General features: G+C 42.7%; 1 protein-coding gene across 1 annotated transcript in view; it reads right to left on the bottom strand.

The window, feature by feature from the left end:
- Nucleotides 1-886: 886 nt before the first annotated feature.
- LOC137653458 (fibrillin-3-like) overlaps nt 887-18,817 on the bottom strand; it is a 46,028-nt gene continuing 28,097 nt past the window's right edge. Inside the window, exons 6-13 of the mRNA XM_068386905.1 lie at nt 15,068-15,190; nt 14,840-14,962; nt 14,558-14,680; nt 14,282-14,404; nt 12,096-12,218; nt 11,540-11,662; nt 1,347-1,469; nt 887-996 (exon numbers count right to left, since the gene is read on the bottom strand). Of these exons, the coding sequence (XP_068243006.1) occupies nt 917-996; nt 1,347-1,469; nt 11,540-11,662; nt 12,096-12,218; nt 14,282-14,404; nt 14,558-14,680; nt 14,840-14,962; nt 15,068-15,190 (941 nt within the window). The 3' untranslated portion in view covers nt 887-916. The remainder of the gene's footprint in view (nt 997-1,346; nt 1,470-11,539; nt 11,663-12,095; nt 12,219-14,281; nt 14,405-14,557; nt 14,681-14,839; nt 14,963-15,067; nt 15,191-18,817) is intronic.

The following is an 18,817-nucleotide window of genomic DNA, read 5'->3' as shown; positions in this document are numbered from 1 at the left end:
CATAAACAAAGCCCTCATTTTTATACTTAAAATTGGACTTTTATGTTGCCTTTGAAAACTGTACTAACGTAAATGTTAAGTCTTCGTCCCCTGACCGTTCTTCCCCCAAGACGTCTTTTGTAAATCGCTACCATGAAATGAAGAGCACGTATTTTATTTAAAAAACATTGCAAGATTGAAATTTGTAGACTTAATTGAAAGTGCTCAGACCTGTGTATGATTTATTGTGAAAATATATTGATCAATACAAATTCAACTTTATGTACCCCACCTCTTGAATACTAATGTTTAAATGAATTGCCAGTGTCGTGACATCAGTAAGAGAATCCAGACTTTGTATTAAAATAAATGGCTTACTTGAAATACACACACATACATATAATAATATATATATATATATATATATATATATATATATATATATATATATATGTATATATAAAATCTGTATATATAATCTGTATATATGTATATGTATATATGTATATATACTGTATATATGTATATGTATACATGTGTACGTATAAACTGTATCGATGTTTGTGTTTGTGTGTATATTTATATTACTGACATTTAAATAAATAAAATAGATAATTAAATAAATTAAATATATATATATATATATTATATATATATATATAAATATATATATTATATACATATACATATATATATATATATATTATATATATATATATATATATATATATATATATATATATATATATATATATATATATGACATTAAAAATCTAGAATGGAAAAAATTTAAAGCTATAATCCTGCAATGTTATCAAATTCGTCTTAATTATACATAATGGCTGGGAAAAAAAGAATGTATTCTAAAACAGTACATCACAAAAGCTATTAAATATCATTTATGCAGTAACTTACCACAGGGCGAGGTTTAGGCACATCACTCACAATAGAAGCTTCCATCTGTGTTAACGCAGGCGTCGGCACAATTGTGCAAGTCTTCGTAGCATTCATTAATATCTGGAATAAAAATAAATGGTTACCAGTCATATGATGAAACAAACTTTCATATTTAGTAGAAGACAACCTAAGGTATAAGAAGGGTACCTAACGATTAACTGAGAAATCAACTGTATTCAAAAGTATTTTTTTTCCTAGCAATTGTGTGCAAAGATCTCATCCTTACATTTGAAGGGTCTACATCATCATCCCTTAATAACCAATGCAAGACAAAGACCACAGATATGTCCTCCCACTCCTGTCTCTACTGTATAATCTTTCTATGCCAAGTGTTTATTCATGAAATGAGCTTAGTCTATACAGTAATACATAACACACAAAAGCCATGGCTCAATACATATAAAACTTACCAGAACAATTTTGTCCATCACCAGTATATCCTGTGCTGCAAGTACAAAAATAGCTTCCTCCTGTGTTGGTGCAATCGGCATTAGCACCACAATTGTCTAATCCTTCTAGGCATTCGTCTAAATCTGTATGAGGAAAAAACTGCATAATTAGTACAGTTAAACCTAAATTTTATACAAACCCATTGCATTGACCTATTATTATATCCCCTTAAATTTGTCCTGAATAACATGTTCATCTAGCTTCCTTCTAAAAGGAACTTAAAATGTCTAAATCTACCCAACAAGATTTGAAATGTCCCATTTTCTTCAAGTTCAATAGTACAGCCAACCTAGTGGCATATAGTGGTTATATAAGATGTATGAAATTAGAACACTTGGACAAGCCACTTCACAGTCGTAACCTGTACAACAGCCTCTTGACATCAGTAATATACTATTATAAGCTAAGCTATAATCCTTGTTGGAAAAGCAGGATGCTATAAGAACAAGGGTTCAAACAAGAAAACTGCTTAGTGAGGAAAGGAAATAAGGAAACAATGCCGGAGTATATCCTCAAGTAAGAGAACTCTAACCCAAGACCGTGGAAGCCCATGGTATAGAGGCTATGGCAACCCAAGACAGGAGAACAATGGTTTAATTTTAAAGTGTCGTTCTCCTAGAAGAGCTGCTTACCATAGCTCAAGTTTCTCTTCTATCCTTAACAAGTGGAAAGTAACAAATGAACAGCTACAGTGTCGTAGCTTTCCACTTGAATGAAGGAAAATTTTTGGTTATCTAGTGTTGTCAGGGCATGAGGAAAGAGGAGAATGGGTAAACAATAGGCCAAAATGAGAGTAAGTGCAGGCAAAGGAAATAAGTGTCTTTTCCACAGGGGGATCCAATGTAGTACTATCTGGACCATCAAATGGACCCAATCTAGGCAAGTGTACAAAATATATGGGGCCTAACTATTCCATATTTTTTAAGTAATAAATAAAATTAACCACTCGTCAAAACTACCAGTATTTCCTTCCAAATTTGCTAATTTTCTTATTAAGTTAGTAAAATTGGAACAACTTAATTAAAAAAAAAAATTTCCTATCCACTAAAGAACTTTTAGAAACAATGGTTAGATACTAAATTATATATCTATCTACCTACAATGGCACTTCCCCTAATTTTGGGGGCAGCTGACATAAAGAATAGGATTTTTCCTCTTCTTGTCCAATGAGGGACTCGGCCGATACTGTAGCTTAGCTAGTAATAATAATACTGGCTAAGAAAATGACAAATTCGGAGATAATTTGTATTTTTCCTAACCATACAAACCTTAGCTATTTACATAGGGTATTACTTTCGGCGAAGCTGAAATTGACGAGCCATTAGATTTTTAACGAGGGTTTACTACCCCCGCGCTAGTTAGCAGGGGTAGGGGAGGGGTAGCTTGCTACCCCTCCCCCATCACACAACGGTGAAATGTCTCACTTCACTTAGAGGTAGGACTTGTCTTGGGGGACAGGGCTGGCGGGCAAATGTGTGTAATAGCTAAGGTTTGCATGGTTAGGAAAAATACAAATTATCTCCGAATTTGTCATTTGTTCCGTAACCGAAATACAAACCACGCTATTTACATAGGGTGACTTACCCCTTAGGAAGGGTGGAAAGTCCCCAGCCTTACTGGCTTTGGCTTACCCGGGGACTCAGAATCCGAGTGAGCAGCACTCGAGAAAAGGAGTCCCTGCACCTCACAAGTTCCTTGCTCTGCAAGGAACGTGTGGCCTACATAAGCTTGTGTGTGAAGGAATAAAGTGTGACTCATCCTAGGCAGTTGACCTGGAGTTCTTTAGACGGAACTCTAGGTTAGGACGTTCCCAATACCACCTCGTCAGGGTATGGGGGACACGACAGTATTATCTTAATACTCGGAACACAAGGAAGCATGGTTTACCTGCAGAGGTTTGAGGTCAGCTATACAGAGACCAGGATGCTGCTTTCCCCAGGAGAGGGGAGGATGAAGAAAGAATTAAGAGCCAGACACACTTCTTCCGTTCATGCAGTCTAAAACCCGGTAACAATGCCCTCAACCTCCTGCTACCTGTCCAAAAGGAGCCTGAGGTTAGACCAGCTGTTGTGTAGCCACCACAGAGCGATAGAAAACTTATCGATACTCCTGTGGGTCACGTCCTACAGGAAGTGGGCTGTGAAGGTCGTTAGACGCTTCCAGACTCCGGCTTGTAGCACCTGCGTCACAGAGTAGTCCCTCTTGAAGGCCAGGGACGTTGCGATGTATCTGTCATAGTGTGCTGTAGGGCGACGTGACGGAGGAGGGTCTGGATTCAGGTCGAGATGAATGACCTTGAATCCGGGCTGAAAAGGCATTCTTGGTGACCCTCCCCTGCGTCCTTCCTGTGCTCCCAAACAGTGCTTGCACGTGAGGACGAACTGCAAGTGTTCTTAAAGACAACACCTCCGGTTCCTTACTGGCAAGTAGGAGAAGGTCTGGGTCATCTGTTACAGAACGGAGACTCGAAATCTTGAAGGAGTTGTACCGAAGGAACGGGACTCCAAGATTCTGAGTCTAGTAACCAACTCAGGAATGAACCTGAATGTTACCTCCCCGTCCTCCTGAAAGGGCGACGTCGTACGAGACACCATGAAGATTGCTTACACGCTTGGCCGAGGCCAGAGCGAGCAGGAGCACCGTCTTCCAAGACGGGCGATGATTAGAGGCCTGACGTAATGGTTCGCACGAAGATCTCAAGGGTCTTAAGAGCCCGAACCATGTTCCAAGGAGGTGGTCTCGCTCAAACTGGGGGCAGCTAAGTTCGTAGCTTCGTATGACCGAAGAAAGATCCAGCGAGGAGGAAATGTCAATCCCTTCAGCCTGAAGGGCAGGGAAAGGCTGGGCGATAGGCTTCACCGCCTTGAGGGAAAATCGAATTTCCTCCCGCCAATAAACTAACTCCGTTATTGCTGGAGTAGAGGCATCAAGGGGAGAGGTACCTCTCCCATGACACCAAACACAGAAGACACACTCTCCACTTCGCCTGGTAGACCCCTGCGGATGACTTTCGCAGGTGACGAGACCTACGCTCCACGACTGTTGCGGGGTGCTTCTTTGTGAGGAGGTGTCGTATAGTCTCCAGATGTGGAGCCGAAGCGATGCTACGGCTTATGATAGATGCTGCAGTGTGGTTGTTCAAGTAGCCTGTGTCGTGGAGGAAGCTCTCCCGGGAGTTCCGCCAGGGGATGCAGAAGGTCCGGAAACCGTTCTGCGTAAAGTTGCAGTGGAGCTCTCAGGGTCATCGAAAGGTTGACAGACAACCTGGTCTCGTTGAGACCCCTCCTCAACAGACAACAATGGTGGGAAGACGTAGGCGTCGATGTTGTCCCACCGTTATAGGAAGGCATCTTGCCAAAGAGTCTTGGGGTCTGAGACTGAGGGGTAGTACAGCGGCAGCTTGAAGTTCAAGGCTGTCGTGAGCAGGTCCCCCAGGTCAGGACTTTGCTGGTTACTAGGGGCCAATGACCCCCAGGTACTCTCTATCTGCGAGTGTCTACTCAGATTGTCAGCACATTCCTTTGCCCGGAATGAAGCGAGCCGATAGTGGTATTGAGTGGACTTCGGTTCATCTCAGTATCTCTGCTGCAAGATGCGAAAGTATGAAAATGTACCTCCCTGCTAGTTGTAATACGCCAGTACCGTGGAGTTGTCACTCACGGAGTGACTCGCCAGGATCTGTTGGAACTGCTGAAGGGGCAGACTACGGCCTTAATCCTAGCTGATTGATGTGGAGGTACTCTTCAGGTCCTGACCTTAGGCCTGAATCAGAACGTGTCCCCCCCCTTTTTGAAAAGTCCGAGAACAGCATCCAGTGTGGGGGAAGGATGAGAAGATCAACTCCCTTGCCAGAGATTTCCGTAGGTCAACCCCCCATTGCAGGTCTAATCGTTCCGCTGGTCCCATAGGGACCAGAAAGTCCGGTTAATCGCCGCTTTGATTCCACCGGGACTTGGGACGCCTAACAGGGAGCTTATCCTGAGGCGGCCGTTCGGAACCAGACGGGTCAAGGAGGGAAGGAGACCTAGGAAGCGTAACCCAGATAGTGCTGAAAGCTCTCCTTGTCTGAGGAATGGTTCTGCGCCTCTCCTCAGCCTTGCAACAGTCATCTGATGGGAAGGCTTGGAGATAGGAGTCAATATCAAGGCTAGATATCCCAGATATTGAGATAGAAGCAGAGAAGGCTTCTCGCGAATTACCATGATCCCTAGATCCTGGTAAAGCCCCGGAAGCTTGTCTCTGTGTCGAAGAGGGTCTATTCCGAGACCTCCAGAAAGCGAAGGAGGCGGAAGCCTGCTCCTGAGTGGCCATGAGGATATCAGGGTGAAGCTCCTGGTGAAAACCTGTGGTGCTGTGGCGGGATCGCAACACAACACCTTGAACTAGTACAACTGTTGTCTAGGCTGAATTCCAAGTGCTTCCTGGAAGACGGTTGGAATGGGACCTGGAAGTACCCGTACTTCCGATCCAGGGCATATGGAGTTGTGTGGTCTCGCTACAAGTCTGATTGATTCTGCTGTTCCACGCTGAACGAAGTTTGTTCGACAAACTTGATCAGAGCTGAGTGGTTGATGACAGGACTCCAGTCTTCAGATACTTTCCTTACAAGAAAGGATCGACTGAAGAAGCCGGGGGGGAAGCCGTCGACGACCCTTTGGAGGGCATCCATCTAGAGCATGGCCTCTTCTGCCCGAAGGGCTAGCCCCTTGCCGATCTCATGGCATAGAAGCTCAGCAACACTGGATTTGCTGTCAGTGGAGGTAGGATGTTAAGAACGAGGCGCGATATCCTTGGCTGATCACGGAGATCGTGCAGGAATCGGCACCGGATGCTGCTATCCGAAAGCGTAACTTCAGGCATCCCCTCAGCGGGAAACCTACAGGGGGGGTTGCCAATCCTAGCGTTTGCAGACTCTGCCACTCCCTCTAGGATTATTGCCTCCCCGGGAGGACTTCCCGTCCCTCTTGTCCCTGACAGGAGGGGGCTGCTATGGTACACCTTGTCTTAGCTGCCGGAGCCGGTTCCGGTGGCCTAGGCTGACGAGACTGAATGATGAGGAGCTGGAGGCTTGCAGGGTCTGGAAGTAAGCGCCTTGGAGGAGTGAATCGAGATTCTTCTTTCTCCACACACCAGCTGTCCATTTCCCCGTCCTTGGGCTCAAACAAGCTCCTCCCAAGGATGGAAGAGTGTCTGAGTTTGCCGACATCCACGGTTGGGGCTTCCGAGAGGAACCTCTCGGTCACTGCATCTCGATGCTTCAACATGGAGTTTGTCCGCAAGTTCGGAACTTGGCGACAGAAAACAATCGTGCTTGTGCCCGAGGGAAGGAAAGTTCCCATGATCTTCCTGGAGCTTCCTTGTACAAATCCCAAGGTCGCAATCGGAGAGGGAAATGCCTGGTAAGCCCCTTCCATGGAGGTGAAGAGGAAGGGCTAGACCAGTCACTCCCATTGATGGGGCCTGCCTAAAAAGGAGAAGAATGGGCAACAGACACCTCTGAAGATTCTTCCTGCTCTTGCACGCGCCATGCTTTGCGTTCGCGGGGTGAAGATCGTGACGATGATGATCTGGAAATACGCGTTCCAGAAAGCTCACCATGTTGCCCGTGTCGCGAAACCCGATGAGAATCGCGATCGAGGGCGCCCTGACGCTCGCGCGATGATACAATCGATGGTTCGCGCGTGGGCGTGCGGGCGGCGGGGTGGGGTGGGGTGGGGTGGGGTGGGGTGGGGTGGGGTGCAGGCGAACGTGAGCGTACATGCGCGCGGGCGAGCGGGCGTTGGTTCGCGCGCAGGCGAACGTGGGCGCGCATGCGCGGCTAGAAGAATCAGCAAGGGTGTAGAACCAATGGTGAGGTTGCGCGCAAGGGCGGGCACAGGAGAGACTCGTGGGCGCGCGGGCGCGCGGGCGCGCAGAGACTAGAGAAGATCGTCAGCGAGGAGGTGAAGGAAATCTTCTTGCCTGCGCCCAGATCTGGTAGATCGTGGGCGTGAGGGTGAACGTCGGCGCGCATCGCGCACGTCAGGAAAGAGCGCATATATGAGCGCTGGCGAACAGTGAAGGAACAATCTCCTTGCCTGCGCCTAGATCCGGAAATCGTGGGCGTGAGAGCAACGTTGGCGTGCATTTGCGCACATCAGGAGGCGCGTAGATGTGCGCTGGCGAGCAGGGGAATCGTGGGCGTTCAGGAGACTGTTAGCGCCCATGGTGTGTTGCAGAAAAGGGAGCGCAGGTGTGTGCCCAGATCCGGAGATCGTGGGCGCGAGGGCGAACATTGGCGCGCATTGCGCACATCAGGAAGGGGAGCGCCGATGCACGCTAGCAAGCAGGTGATCGTGGGCGTTCAGGAAACCGTCGGCGCCCATGGCGCGTAGCAGGAAAGGGCGCACATCTGGGCTGAAGAGCGCTGGCGCACAGAAGGTCTCACAAGCACAGGTGAGCGCTGGCGCGCAGAAAAGAGCTGACGACAAGAAGGTCTACGGCGAGACTCAACTACAGGAGATCGTGGTCCACAGCAGGCGAGCGCTAGCGCTACTGCACGAGATCGTTGGCGCGCAGGTAAAACCTGGCACTTAAGGGATTTACCCACACCGTGGAATAAGCCCCTTAGCCCCGAAGGGACCGGTGCCCGTTGGAAACGGGGTGCGTTGGCGTCCACTGCGCATCTGCGTCCCGGAACGGAGATGAAGACTAGAAGGTCTGGCAGGAGTCTGAGATCGCGAACGAACTTCCGAGGGACAGAAGCAGCTGCAACGGTCGGTACTCGTCGAGGAGGGTACTCTGCGGAGAACGTCAAATGAAGATGAAGACTACCTCAAACAGGTGCAACACCCTCCGACCTCCGAAGAGGAGTCTCTGATAGTGAACTTCCCCGAGGGGAAGAGTCACCGGCAGGAGAGACCGTTTGCATCAGCTGCCCCCGAAGGGAACTGAGCCCTCAGCAACAACAGCAGGAGGAGTCCTCCGAAGAGGAGTCTCTGATGCACTCCCCCTGGGGGAGAAGCACTCGCAGGAGAGACCGTAGGGCTCAGCTGCCCCCTGAAGGGGACTGAGCCTTCAGCAACAGCAGCAGGAGGAGTCCTCCGAAGAGGAGTCTCTGTGGTGCACTCCCCCCCGGGGGAGAAGCACTCGCAGGAGAGACCGTAGGGCTCAGCTGCCCCCCGGAGGGGACTGAGCCTTCAGCAACAACAGCAACAGCAGCAGAAGGAGTCCTCCAAGGAGGAGTCTCTATGAGTGTTCTCCCTCGCGAATGAGAGAGGAAAACTTCGTAGAAGAGACTGAAGAAGGGGCCCATAGGGCCGAAGGGTCAGCAAGGGACCTAAAAAGAGCAATCCTCCGAAGAGGGGCTCCTGCAGCTGCTCAGCCCCTTGAGCGTAGCTGCAGGTACGACCGATCAGCACCAAGAGCATAGTCGCACGAATTCCATGGTCCGAGCTTGCAACCGCTCAGTCCCTTGAGCAAGGTTACAAAACAGTCGCTCAGCACCAAGAGCATAACCGCTGGAGGACCAGGAACAAAATTAAGGTAAGAGAAGTTTCCCCCAAAGGGAAAAAACTCAAACCTGGGCAGGGAACCTCCCTCGGAAGGGAAGTTACCCACCCAAGGAGGCGAACCTCCTGAGAGTTCTAAGATGAATTGAAGAGCTGACAGCTGTCACGGGAGAACTTCCAGGAGAAGGAGACACGCCCCTGACGAAGTCCTATTGAGGAGGCAGCAACAGCAGACTCCCCAGGCCCCAACAAGACAGCTCACTTCGTTGTCACATATGCAAACGAAAAACTAGAGCGTTAACTGTGAAAATTAAAAGTAATTAGTTAACATTCATTCCCCCGGGAAGACTCCGAAGAGGAATCCCGAGGGAAAAGAACACAAGAATTACACAACAGGCATGTGCCCTCAACCCCACTTACACTCGCGGGGAAGGGGGGAAGGGCGGAGCTGCAACAAAAACAGAATTATAACAATATAATTAGGAGATTCAATTAAGAATGTTCACCAAAGAACGAAAAAACCCCGAAGGGAAGCGTTCTACAAAAAGCTGAAAAGTTAACGAATACAATTAGATTCATAAAAAATAATTGTGATAAAATATACGGAGTAGCAACTCCACCCGACACGGGAAGGAGGCTACCGAGTACGTAGTAAAAGTAGTACGTAGTAAAGGGTGAACGACCTCAAGAGAGAGAGAGAGACCGTAGTCAAACTCGAACGCGACTCATGAAATACACCGTGGTGGCCTGACTGCCGGCGGGCTACACGGAGATATCGTACACTACACACAAGCACGAACACTGAAAAGGAAACTTACTGATTTCTATACTCAAATATATACATAAACATGAAAATATGTTTACATATATATAGAGTATAAGAAAAGTAAGTAATTAAGTAAAGACAAAACATTAAATGGCTGCCAAGCGAGGACGAAAGACAGACACGCCTGTACTGTACATCGTCCGAGCCAAAAGTAAAGTGGGACATTTCACCGGTGTGTGAGGGGGGAGGGGTAGCAAGCTACCCCTCCCCTACCCCTGCTAACTAGCGGGGGTAGTAAACCCTCGTTAAAAATCTAATGGCTCGTCAATTTCAGCTACGCCGAAAGTAATACCCTACGTAAATAGCGTGGTTTGTATTTCGGTTACGGAACAAATCAATATTAAATTGCACTAGATGAAAGCTTGCTATTTACTAGCTCCAAGAATAAAATCTACTAAAATCAAAATTCACTCCAAGTTGTCCTAAATCAACACCATGCTATACACTGCCAGTTTCTTACTTTTGAAAAATAATTTTAGTATAAATGTACTAAATATTCTAACGTGGGTAAACATACATTGTGGTTCAATGAAACAAAATTAAAAAGATAGTAAGTAATAGTATAGCATGGATCTATATTACACAATTATTCCACAAAGTATATAGTAGATAAAAACTGCTACCACAACGTAACTGCGTCTGAAGCAAATAGCTAGGAAAATGGTGTAGTGTACCTCCGAGACAGGTAAACACAGAACCCTATGAAATACAAATGCCTGGCATGTGTTAACCTAGGATATCCGAATTCAATTTACGAGAAAGAGTACCAAATTTCTGAGGACATTTAACTAAGATCAGATATTGAAGAAAATCTCAGCAATTATGATTAACTTAATAAAAGCACATACCAATCCTAATAATCTAAGCATTCAAAATGAAGGAACAAAACATCCAGATTATCTTTCTGTAAAGATGAGAACACCATTGAGGAGTCATATTCCCAGTCAACATAGGTATAGCGAGAACCAGACTGTGGTGGGTCGAGCTCCTGAACGAAACACTAGGTGCAGTATTGCCCACGGCATTCAAGGTGGAAAGGGTATAGGACTATAGGGTATAAAGTAAAATTTAATTGTTTATGTAGATATATAAGCAATGTGATATCCAAGGAAAATTCCTCAAAATGTACTATGTTTACACAAGTTCTGAACTTTAACAGGTTAACTAATGTACACCTGAAGCTCCCTTTACATTCGAGTGCTGTGTCGGAGGAATTTACTGATTAATGGTCATACTGGGATTGATACAAGGTTAATGGAATAGTGGTTGGAATTCCTATAATGGTCCAACTTATAACCACCTACTTGTGATAATGCAGATATGGATGCAACTAAATTTCTTTTAGAGAAATCTGATACAAAGTAGCTGGGTGATTTGAAACAACTCTTTAGGAAGCTTGGACATGAGACATGGTAACATTGAATAAGACTGAACTAAACTTAAATCAAGAGGACACAGTAATGGGTAACTGAATGGATTGACGAGTGGAAATTTCAAATTTCAATTAAGAAATGCTGATGAAAGCATTGTTTACTTACAAACTTAGATAGCACAGAGTATAAGAAATAATAGGGATTTTGAAGTCGGAAAAATCTATTTTTGGGCGAGATAGCCATGTCATCCTGATGGAAGTTCCCTTTGGCTGCTTCTTACTGTATAATATTTTTGCAATTGATATTACAAGAGAATTACCGTCAGGTATCACAGGGTTCCAAACCCCGGAACGACTATCCTGAACTGTGTGAAGACAGATCTTGACCCCATATTCATGACTGAATCTACAATACAGTATACATGATACCATGCAAACCAAAGCCATAAAATTGTATAACCTTACCAAAACAATTTCCTCCATCACCAGTATATCCTGTGTTGCAAGTACAAAAATAGCTTCCTTGTGTGTTGGTGCAATCAGCATTTGTATCGCAATTGTCTGATCCTTCCAAGCATTCATCTATATCTGTATGAGGAAAAATTCACGATTAGTATAGGGAAACCTAACCCGTATCATATACCTAATATAATATCCCCTTACATCTGTCTTCTGGATAACTACCTCAATTAAGAAATGCTGATGAAGCATTGTTTACTTACAAACTTAGATAGCACAGAGTATAAGAAATAAGAGGGATTTTGAAGTCGGAAAAATCTATTTTTGGGCGAGATAGCCATGTCATCCTGATGGAAGTTCCCTTTGGCTGCTTCTTACTGTATAATATTTTTGCAATTGATATTACAAGAGAATTACCGTCAGGTATCACAGGGTTCCAAACCCCGGAACGACTATCCTGAACTGTGTGAAGGCAGATCTTGACCCCATATTCATGACTGAATCTACAATACAGTATACATGATACCATGCAAACCAAAGCCATAAAATTGTATAACCTTACCAAAACAATTTCCTCCATCACCAGTATATCCTGTGTTGCAAGTACAAAAATAGCTTCCTTGTGTGTTGGTGCAATCAGCATTTGTATCGCAATTGTCTAATCCTTCCAAGCATTCATCTATATCTGTATGAAGAAAAATTCACGATTAGTATAGGGAAACCTAACCCATATCATATACCTAATATAATATCCCCTTACATCTGTCTTCTGGATAACTACCTCATTTGAGTTCCTTCTAAACATAGCTAAAATGTCTATCTATCCAACAGAATTAAAATGAACCATTTTCTTTCATTTTAATAGTTTAGCTCTAGTAGAATATAGTGGTTACACTATATGGGGGCGTATTACAAAACGTACTTAGGCAAAACATTTCAGTTGACAGTTTTATACAGCAGTCTAGTCAAGTGGGGATACAGGGAGGAAAGATGAGTCCTAGGCGAGTATGGAAACCAATTTCAAAATTCCTTTTATTTTTATAATTTACATCAGAGTTTATCATAGTTTCACACTGATGGAAGTGGGAGTGTGATGAAAAGCTTAAATATTTGCACCCATTAGCAGAGACTCACCTTCAATTATGTTTAAGGGTAGAAATCAATTTGTGAAGCTACAAGAATCCAGACAGTCTAAATTTAATACTAAAAGAAAAAAGTAAACAAATAAATAAACAAAACACAAACAAATAACTTCATAAACAAATCAAAATAAAAAATATATACTGTATACACATACATACACACATACGAACATATAGTCATCAATATATCTTAAGAATATTCCCAAGAATTACCCAAAGTTTTCTGCATAAATTTTGCAAATTTTCACCTTTTATATATTTTCAAGCATTTCAAAGATATTCTGCTTACATTACAGAAAATTCAATCATTTAATCATTCCTTGTTATAATTCTTGTTAGTGTAGTTTTTAAGTATGATGTCTATTTCTATTAATTCTTATGTTGTCTGGAGACATTGAGCGAAATCCGGGATCAGTACGTCCTAGATTTCGTCAATGTCATCTGTATTGCAATATTCGTGGTCTTCATGCAAATATCCAAGACCTTACAGTTGCGTCCAGACAGCATGATTTTCTTTTGTGCTCAGAAACTTTGGTTTCTAATATGAGGCACTCATTTGAGCTCCTCATAAGTGGTTTTAAGAAGCCAATAATGTTGAAACGTGATGCCATCCCTAGGGCCAGGGGAATGGCGGTGTATATTAGGACCGAGTACCCTGCTTCTCATACGTCCTGCTTTCAGTGTGGATGTCATGAAATTCAGGTAATAAAAGTTTGAGGCAGGAATAACTTTTATTTTCGGTGATAAATCTATTCTGAAGGGGTCTTTTAATTCTTTCATTCTACCTTGTTTTGAGTATTGTTCTCGTCTGGTGTTCAGCTGCTGATTCTCATCTTAATTTGTCGGACAGAAACTTAACATCTATTAAATTTCTTATTCCTGATTTAGTTATTAATCTTTAGCACCATCGTTCAATTAGTTCATTATGCATGTTGCATAAGATTTTTCATATCTATGATCATCCTTTACATTCAGATCTCCCTGGACAATTCTATCCTGTTCGTAATACTAGGCAGGCAGTTAATTCTAATAGCCAGGCCTTCTCCATCATGAGGCTCAATACTACACAGTATTCTAGAAGTTTTATTCCAGCTGTTACCAAGTTGTGGAATGATCTTCCTAATCGGGTATTTGATTCACTAGAACTTCATAAGTTCAAAGTTAGAGCAATTTTTTTTATGCTGACCAGGCTGACATGAGTGTCTTTATAGTTCATATATGACTAATCTGTTTTGGACGTTAATAGTTTATATAGGACATATCTGTTTTGACGTCACTGTTTTTAGAATGATTTATTATTAATTTCTTCTCATTTATTTATTTCCTTATTTCATTTCCTCACTGGGCTATTTTTCCCAATTGGAGCCCTTGGGCTTATAGCATCTTGCTTTTCCAACAAGGGTTGTAGCTTGGCTCGTAATAATAATAATAATCGAGAATCCAGAATTTCCATGTTATATTTTGGTTGTATCAAGACAAAAAGATGTGTGGGTGTATATATTTTGACTAGCCCAAAATTCATGAGCGACAGCAATTTTGTCGATCGCCGCATAATGAAATCTTTTGAATAATCCACAACTACCCTTATGAATTTTACCAATCTTACCAAAGCAATTTTCGCCATCACCAGTAAATCCTGGCTTGCAAGTACAATAGTAGCTTCCTTCTGTGTTAATGCAATCTGCATTGATATCACAAGACGACGATCCTTCTAAACACTCGTTAATTTCTGTAAAAAAAGAGAAACTAACTTAATATTTACTTCTATAATTTTCAGTTTGTTTTCAGAAATGTTTATGTTAATCTTTGTACCCCTGATAACTAAAAACCAATACATATATATATATCGAAAGAAATCCAAAAGGGAAAATAGAAACCTTACCAAAACAGTTTCTTCCATCACCAGTAAATCCTGATTTGCAAGTACAGTAATAGCTTCCATCTATGTTGGTACAGTCTGCGTTAGCATCACAAGCTGCAGTTCCTTCCAAACATTCATCGATATCTGCACAGAAGTGAAAATAGCAAATATACACATTTGTTACAAAAAAGTAATATTCCCTTTCAATTGTTGCACTTTTTTCACAGATGTCTAGACTTACCAAATATTTTTATCAAAAACCCCAATGGAAAATACAGACTTTCAAAACCAAAAACATCTTACCAAAACAATCTACTCCATCGCCTGTAAATCCTGGCAGGCAAGTACATATATAGCTTCCTTCTGTATTTAAGCAATCTGCACTGAGATCGCAAGCCGCAGTTCCTTCCAAACACTCATCGATATCTATAAATCGCGACAAAATTAGGAATATTAATAAAATACACTGATACATTGTTATACACTACTAAATTAATGTTTTACTAGCAATAACAGAACAACAATACTCACCAAAACACACACTTCCATCACCAGTAAAACCAGCCTTGCATATGCACTCAAAGCTTCCCTCGGTGTCAATACAATCTGCATTGAGATGGCAGGCACCAGCATCCTCCAAGCATTCGTCTACACCTACATGGGCAAAAAAAAATGTAGCAGCAACCTTCCAATTTAAGTGTATATTACTTGGGAAAAATTCTCATACAAGTTTCCCACAAGAATCCTGCTTTTCATTAAAACTAACTTCTCATAAAACCCTTTCCGAGTAGTGCTCAAATTATTTGTGTGACATGGTTCCATACAAAATTCTTTAGTATGTTTCTCAACCACACTTATTTTCTGCCCCTAAAAAAATGTATTACCAATATTTATGAGGTGTGAGAGTTCCCATTTTATTCTCACCATTCCCATTATCTTTTTACCATCTCATTTCATTACTTTACAAAAAACATACCATCAAATAACTGATAATTTTTGTATTCTCCCATAGACAGTAGTTTAGTGATGCTCTCTTTTAGCATGTAGCTATAAAAGTTAAGTATTTTGGTGCTAGTAGGTGTATACTTTACTTAGATTATCATTAGGAACTCTAACCAGACCTTTATGTTCTTAAAAACATTTTACATTTTGCTCTAGAACTTAACTGGGGCCAAGAGCAAGTCATTTTCTTACTGAAGACTCCCTTAAAAGCTAAATGTAGGTAGAGGTTGTCTGAATTTATTTATTGCTATGCTTTTTTGGGAAAAGTACTCTAAATACCTTTGCCTTGCGTTACTTAAGCACATAATACCTCAGGATACGAGATTAATTAATTCCGGAGTGGCTTTCGTAACAATTTTTCGTATGACTAGTTGCGTTTTACACGTAAATCACCTAATTTGTTCTAAGCCCTACGAAAACACCACATTAAATTTTATAATCAAGGTAAAACCAGAATGAAATAAGAGCTAAATACACTTGAAACATTTAATATACTTAACCCAACTTAATACCTGTAAATGAAATATTACATAATACATTAATAAATGAAAAATAAAGGGATTTTGACGAAGGAAATATCTATTTCTGGGCGAGAGACCTGTGCCGCCCAGTGAAATGCTCCTTTTGCATCATTTCTAAGGTATATAACTGCTATGAATTACCAGAGAAAAAAGTTGCATAGGAATGCCAGGGTTGAACCCAGCTCGCTCACCTATATAAGGTGTCGGTATAATACTGGGGTGTAATAAATCACAACCAGAGGTCTCGCACCATTTAGATATCTCCTCTTCAATATCCCCGTTACAGCGAGGTGCCGTTCAACACCCACCACTGAATGCTACTACCACCATCACAACCCACGCTAACTACGTCACTCCTCATAGCACCCAAGTTTGTGCCCATTCTAGGAGGGAAGTAGGAGGGGGGTTCACTGGGCGGCACAGGTCTCTCGCCCAGAAAGATTTTTCCTTCGTCAAAATCCCTTTTCTGGGCTCCACCTGTGCCGCTCCATGAAAAAATACAAGAGAAATGGTCCCAAAACTTGGAACTAACACCTGAGGGGAAAGTAAATTAAAGACAAAATATCAAAAAACAAGGTTTTAATACAAAAGTAAATAGGGGTACTGAAACCCAGTGAATGAACCATTCCTTATGAGGAAGGATAGAGGGATAAGTAACAAATACATAAAAACCCTTCCAAACTATGGAAGGACAAGGCAATGTAATGTACAAAAATAAGATGTGAGATCAAATTGTAATTTACGATCCTGAAGGGAAAAACAAACAAAATTCAACTCGTGGGAGAGTAAGGCTATTTACAGACATGATAAAATAAGAGTGCACCTGAAGGGTGCCTCTCAAGTGTAAAACAAAACCAAAACTAAAGTAGGAACAATAAGTAAGGCAGGTAGAAGGAAGAGGATAGAATAAGACCTAATTATTAATCATTACTTTCAGGAGGAACCACATTCCCTGCTGCCACTGTAGCAAATTTTAGGGCTTCCAAAGGTTTTAAGTAGTGGGGTTTAAAAACTGTTGGAGACTTCCAGCCTGTATATTTCGTAAGTTCATCAAATTTCATGTGGTGAAAGTAATTAATAGAAGTAGCTACGGCTCGTATATCATGAACGTGAGGGAATGATTCAGGGTTAGCCTGTTTAACGAGAGGACTCGCCCCTTAAGGTAAAACAATTGACTCCCAACGTCTCTGCGAGACGTGAGGTATCCCTGGAGGGGGATAAGGGTATGGGGGGTCATACACCAATAGAGGGAGGGTATAAACTCGATCCGTAAGACAAAACAGCTGACTCCGAAGTCCCTGCGAGACGTGAGGTATCCCTGGAGGGGGATAAGGGTATGGGGTGCCATACACTAAAGGGGGAGGAGTCAGCGAGAACTAGCCAATGGTGGCTCGAGGCGATCGCGTGGACGGAGGAAGGACAGGAGTACCAACCTGTACAAACAGAACCACGAGATAACAAAACGGAATGATCATATACGGATAATACAAATAAGTAAAATAATGTAACATGACTAACTAGGTATAAGGCATGCACAAGCTAAATATATAGTGAGAGGGGGACGCAGGGGAAATGGCAGGGAAAGAATAAATAAAGCCGAGCCCTCCAGCGCGGGTAGGTACCGAGTTGGACAGGGAGGCCAACACAACTTCTAGATCGGGTAGATGCCGATCGGTAGGAGCAAAAAACTAGAATAAAAACTGCCAAGCGAGAGTCCCACTCGAACTAAAGGCGTCAATCTTAACTAGGTGGTAATATGAAATAAAAACTTAAATAAAAAACACCATAACGTGGTAATAAAACCTAGATACGCGCCTCGAAGGGTAGCAAGCAAGCCAAACCCGAGTTAAAAGGCTATGATACATAACATAATATCAGAATAGCAAAGTGTTAATCGGTAATAAGCTCCAGCAACAGGTTCAAAATGAAAAACAATTAGTATAGGAGACTAATTGCAAGGCGTTAAGAACGAGCGAAGGAGGTAGCAAGCCAACATGGCCACCGCGGAGCGGGGCCATCGGAACTGAGAAAAACAAACACTAATAAAAGTAAAAATAAGGGCAATGCTACCTCCAAAAGCTCAAAACTCATAGATCTAGTACTTAACTTGGATGAGGAAGCTTGGGAATCTGACATCTCGCACTAGAGCAGGAGAAAAAACCAAAAAACACAGCCAAAAAATCACAACAAACAGACGCGGTTGATGCTATGAAAAAGGAGTGACGTAGTTAGCATGGGTTGTGATGGTGGTAATAGCATTCAGTGGTGGGTGTTGAACGGCACCTCGCTGTAACGGGGATATTGAAGAGGAGATATCTAAATGGTGCGAGACCTCTGGTTGTGATTTATCACGCCCCAGTATTATACCGACACCTTATATAGGTGAGCGAGCTGGGTTCAACCCTGGCATTCCTATGCAACTTTTTTCTCTGGTAATTCATAGCAGTTATATACCTTAGAAATGATGCAAAAGGAGCGTTTCACGGAGCGGCACAGGTGGAGCCCAGAAAGAAAATTATACGAAAATGTAGAACCTTATATTTTGAGCTACAGAAAGTGAAAGTAATGGCAGAGGAGAGGGGCAAACAGATGAAAACATTAACAACTTCAGGAACCCTTAAAATTACTTTTTCTATTGTTTTGCACTTTCTAAATTCTATCATCTTTACTTCCACTTCTCAGTTTTTTGGATCACTTTGACCTTCACCTTGGCTTGGTAATGGCCTCGCTGAAAAATAACTATCCAAGGAAGATTATT

This window comes from Palaemon carinicauda, chromosome 1, assembly GCF_036898095.1.
Source record: "Palaemon carinicauda isolate YSFRI2023 chromosome 1, ASM3689809v2, whole genome shotgun sequence".
In the NCBI taxonomy this organism is placed as follows: domain Eukaryota; kingdom Metazoa; phylum Arthropoda; class Malacostraca; order Decapoda; family Palaemonidae; genus Palaemon; species Palaemon carinicauda.
The sequence above is the reverse complement of the archived record's forward strand: the minus strand, read 5'-3'. Positions and strand labels throughout refer to the sequence as shown.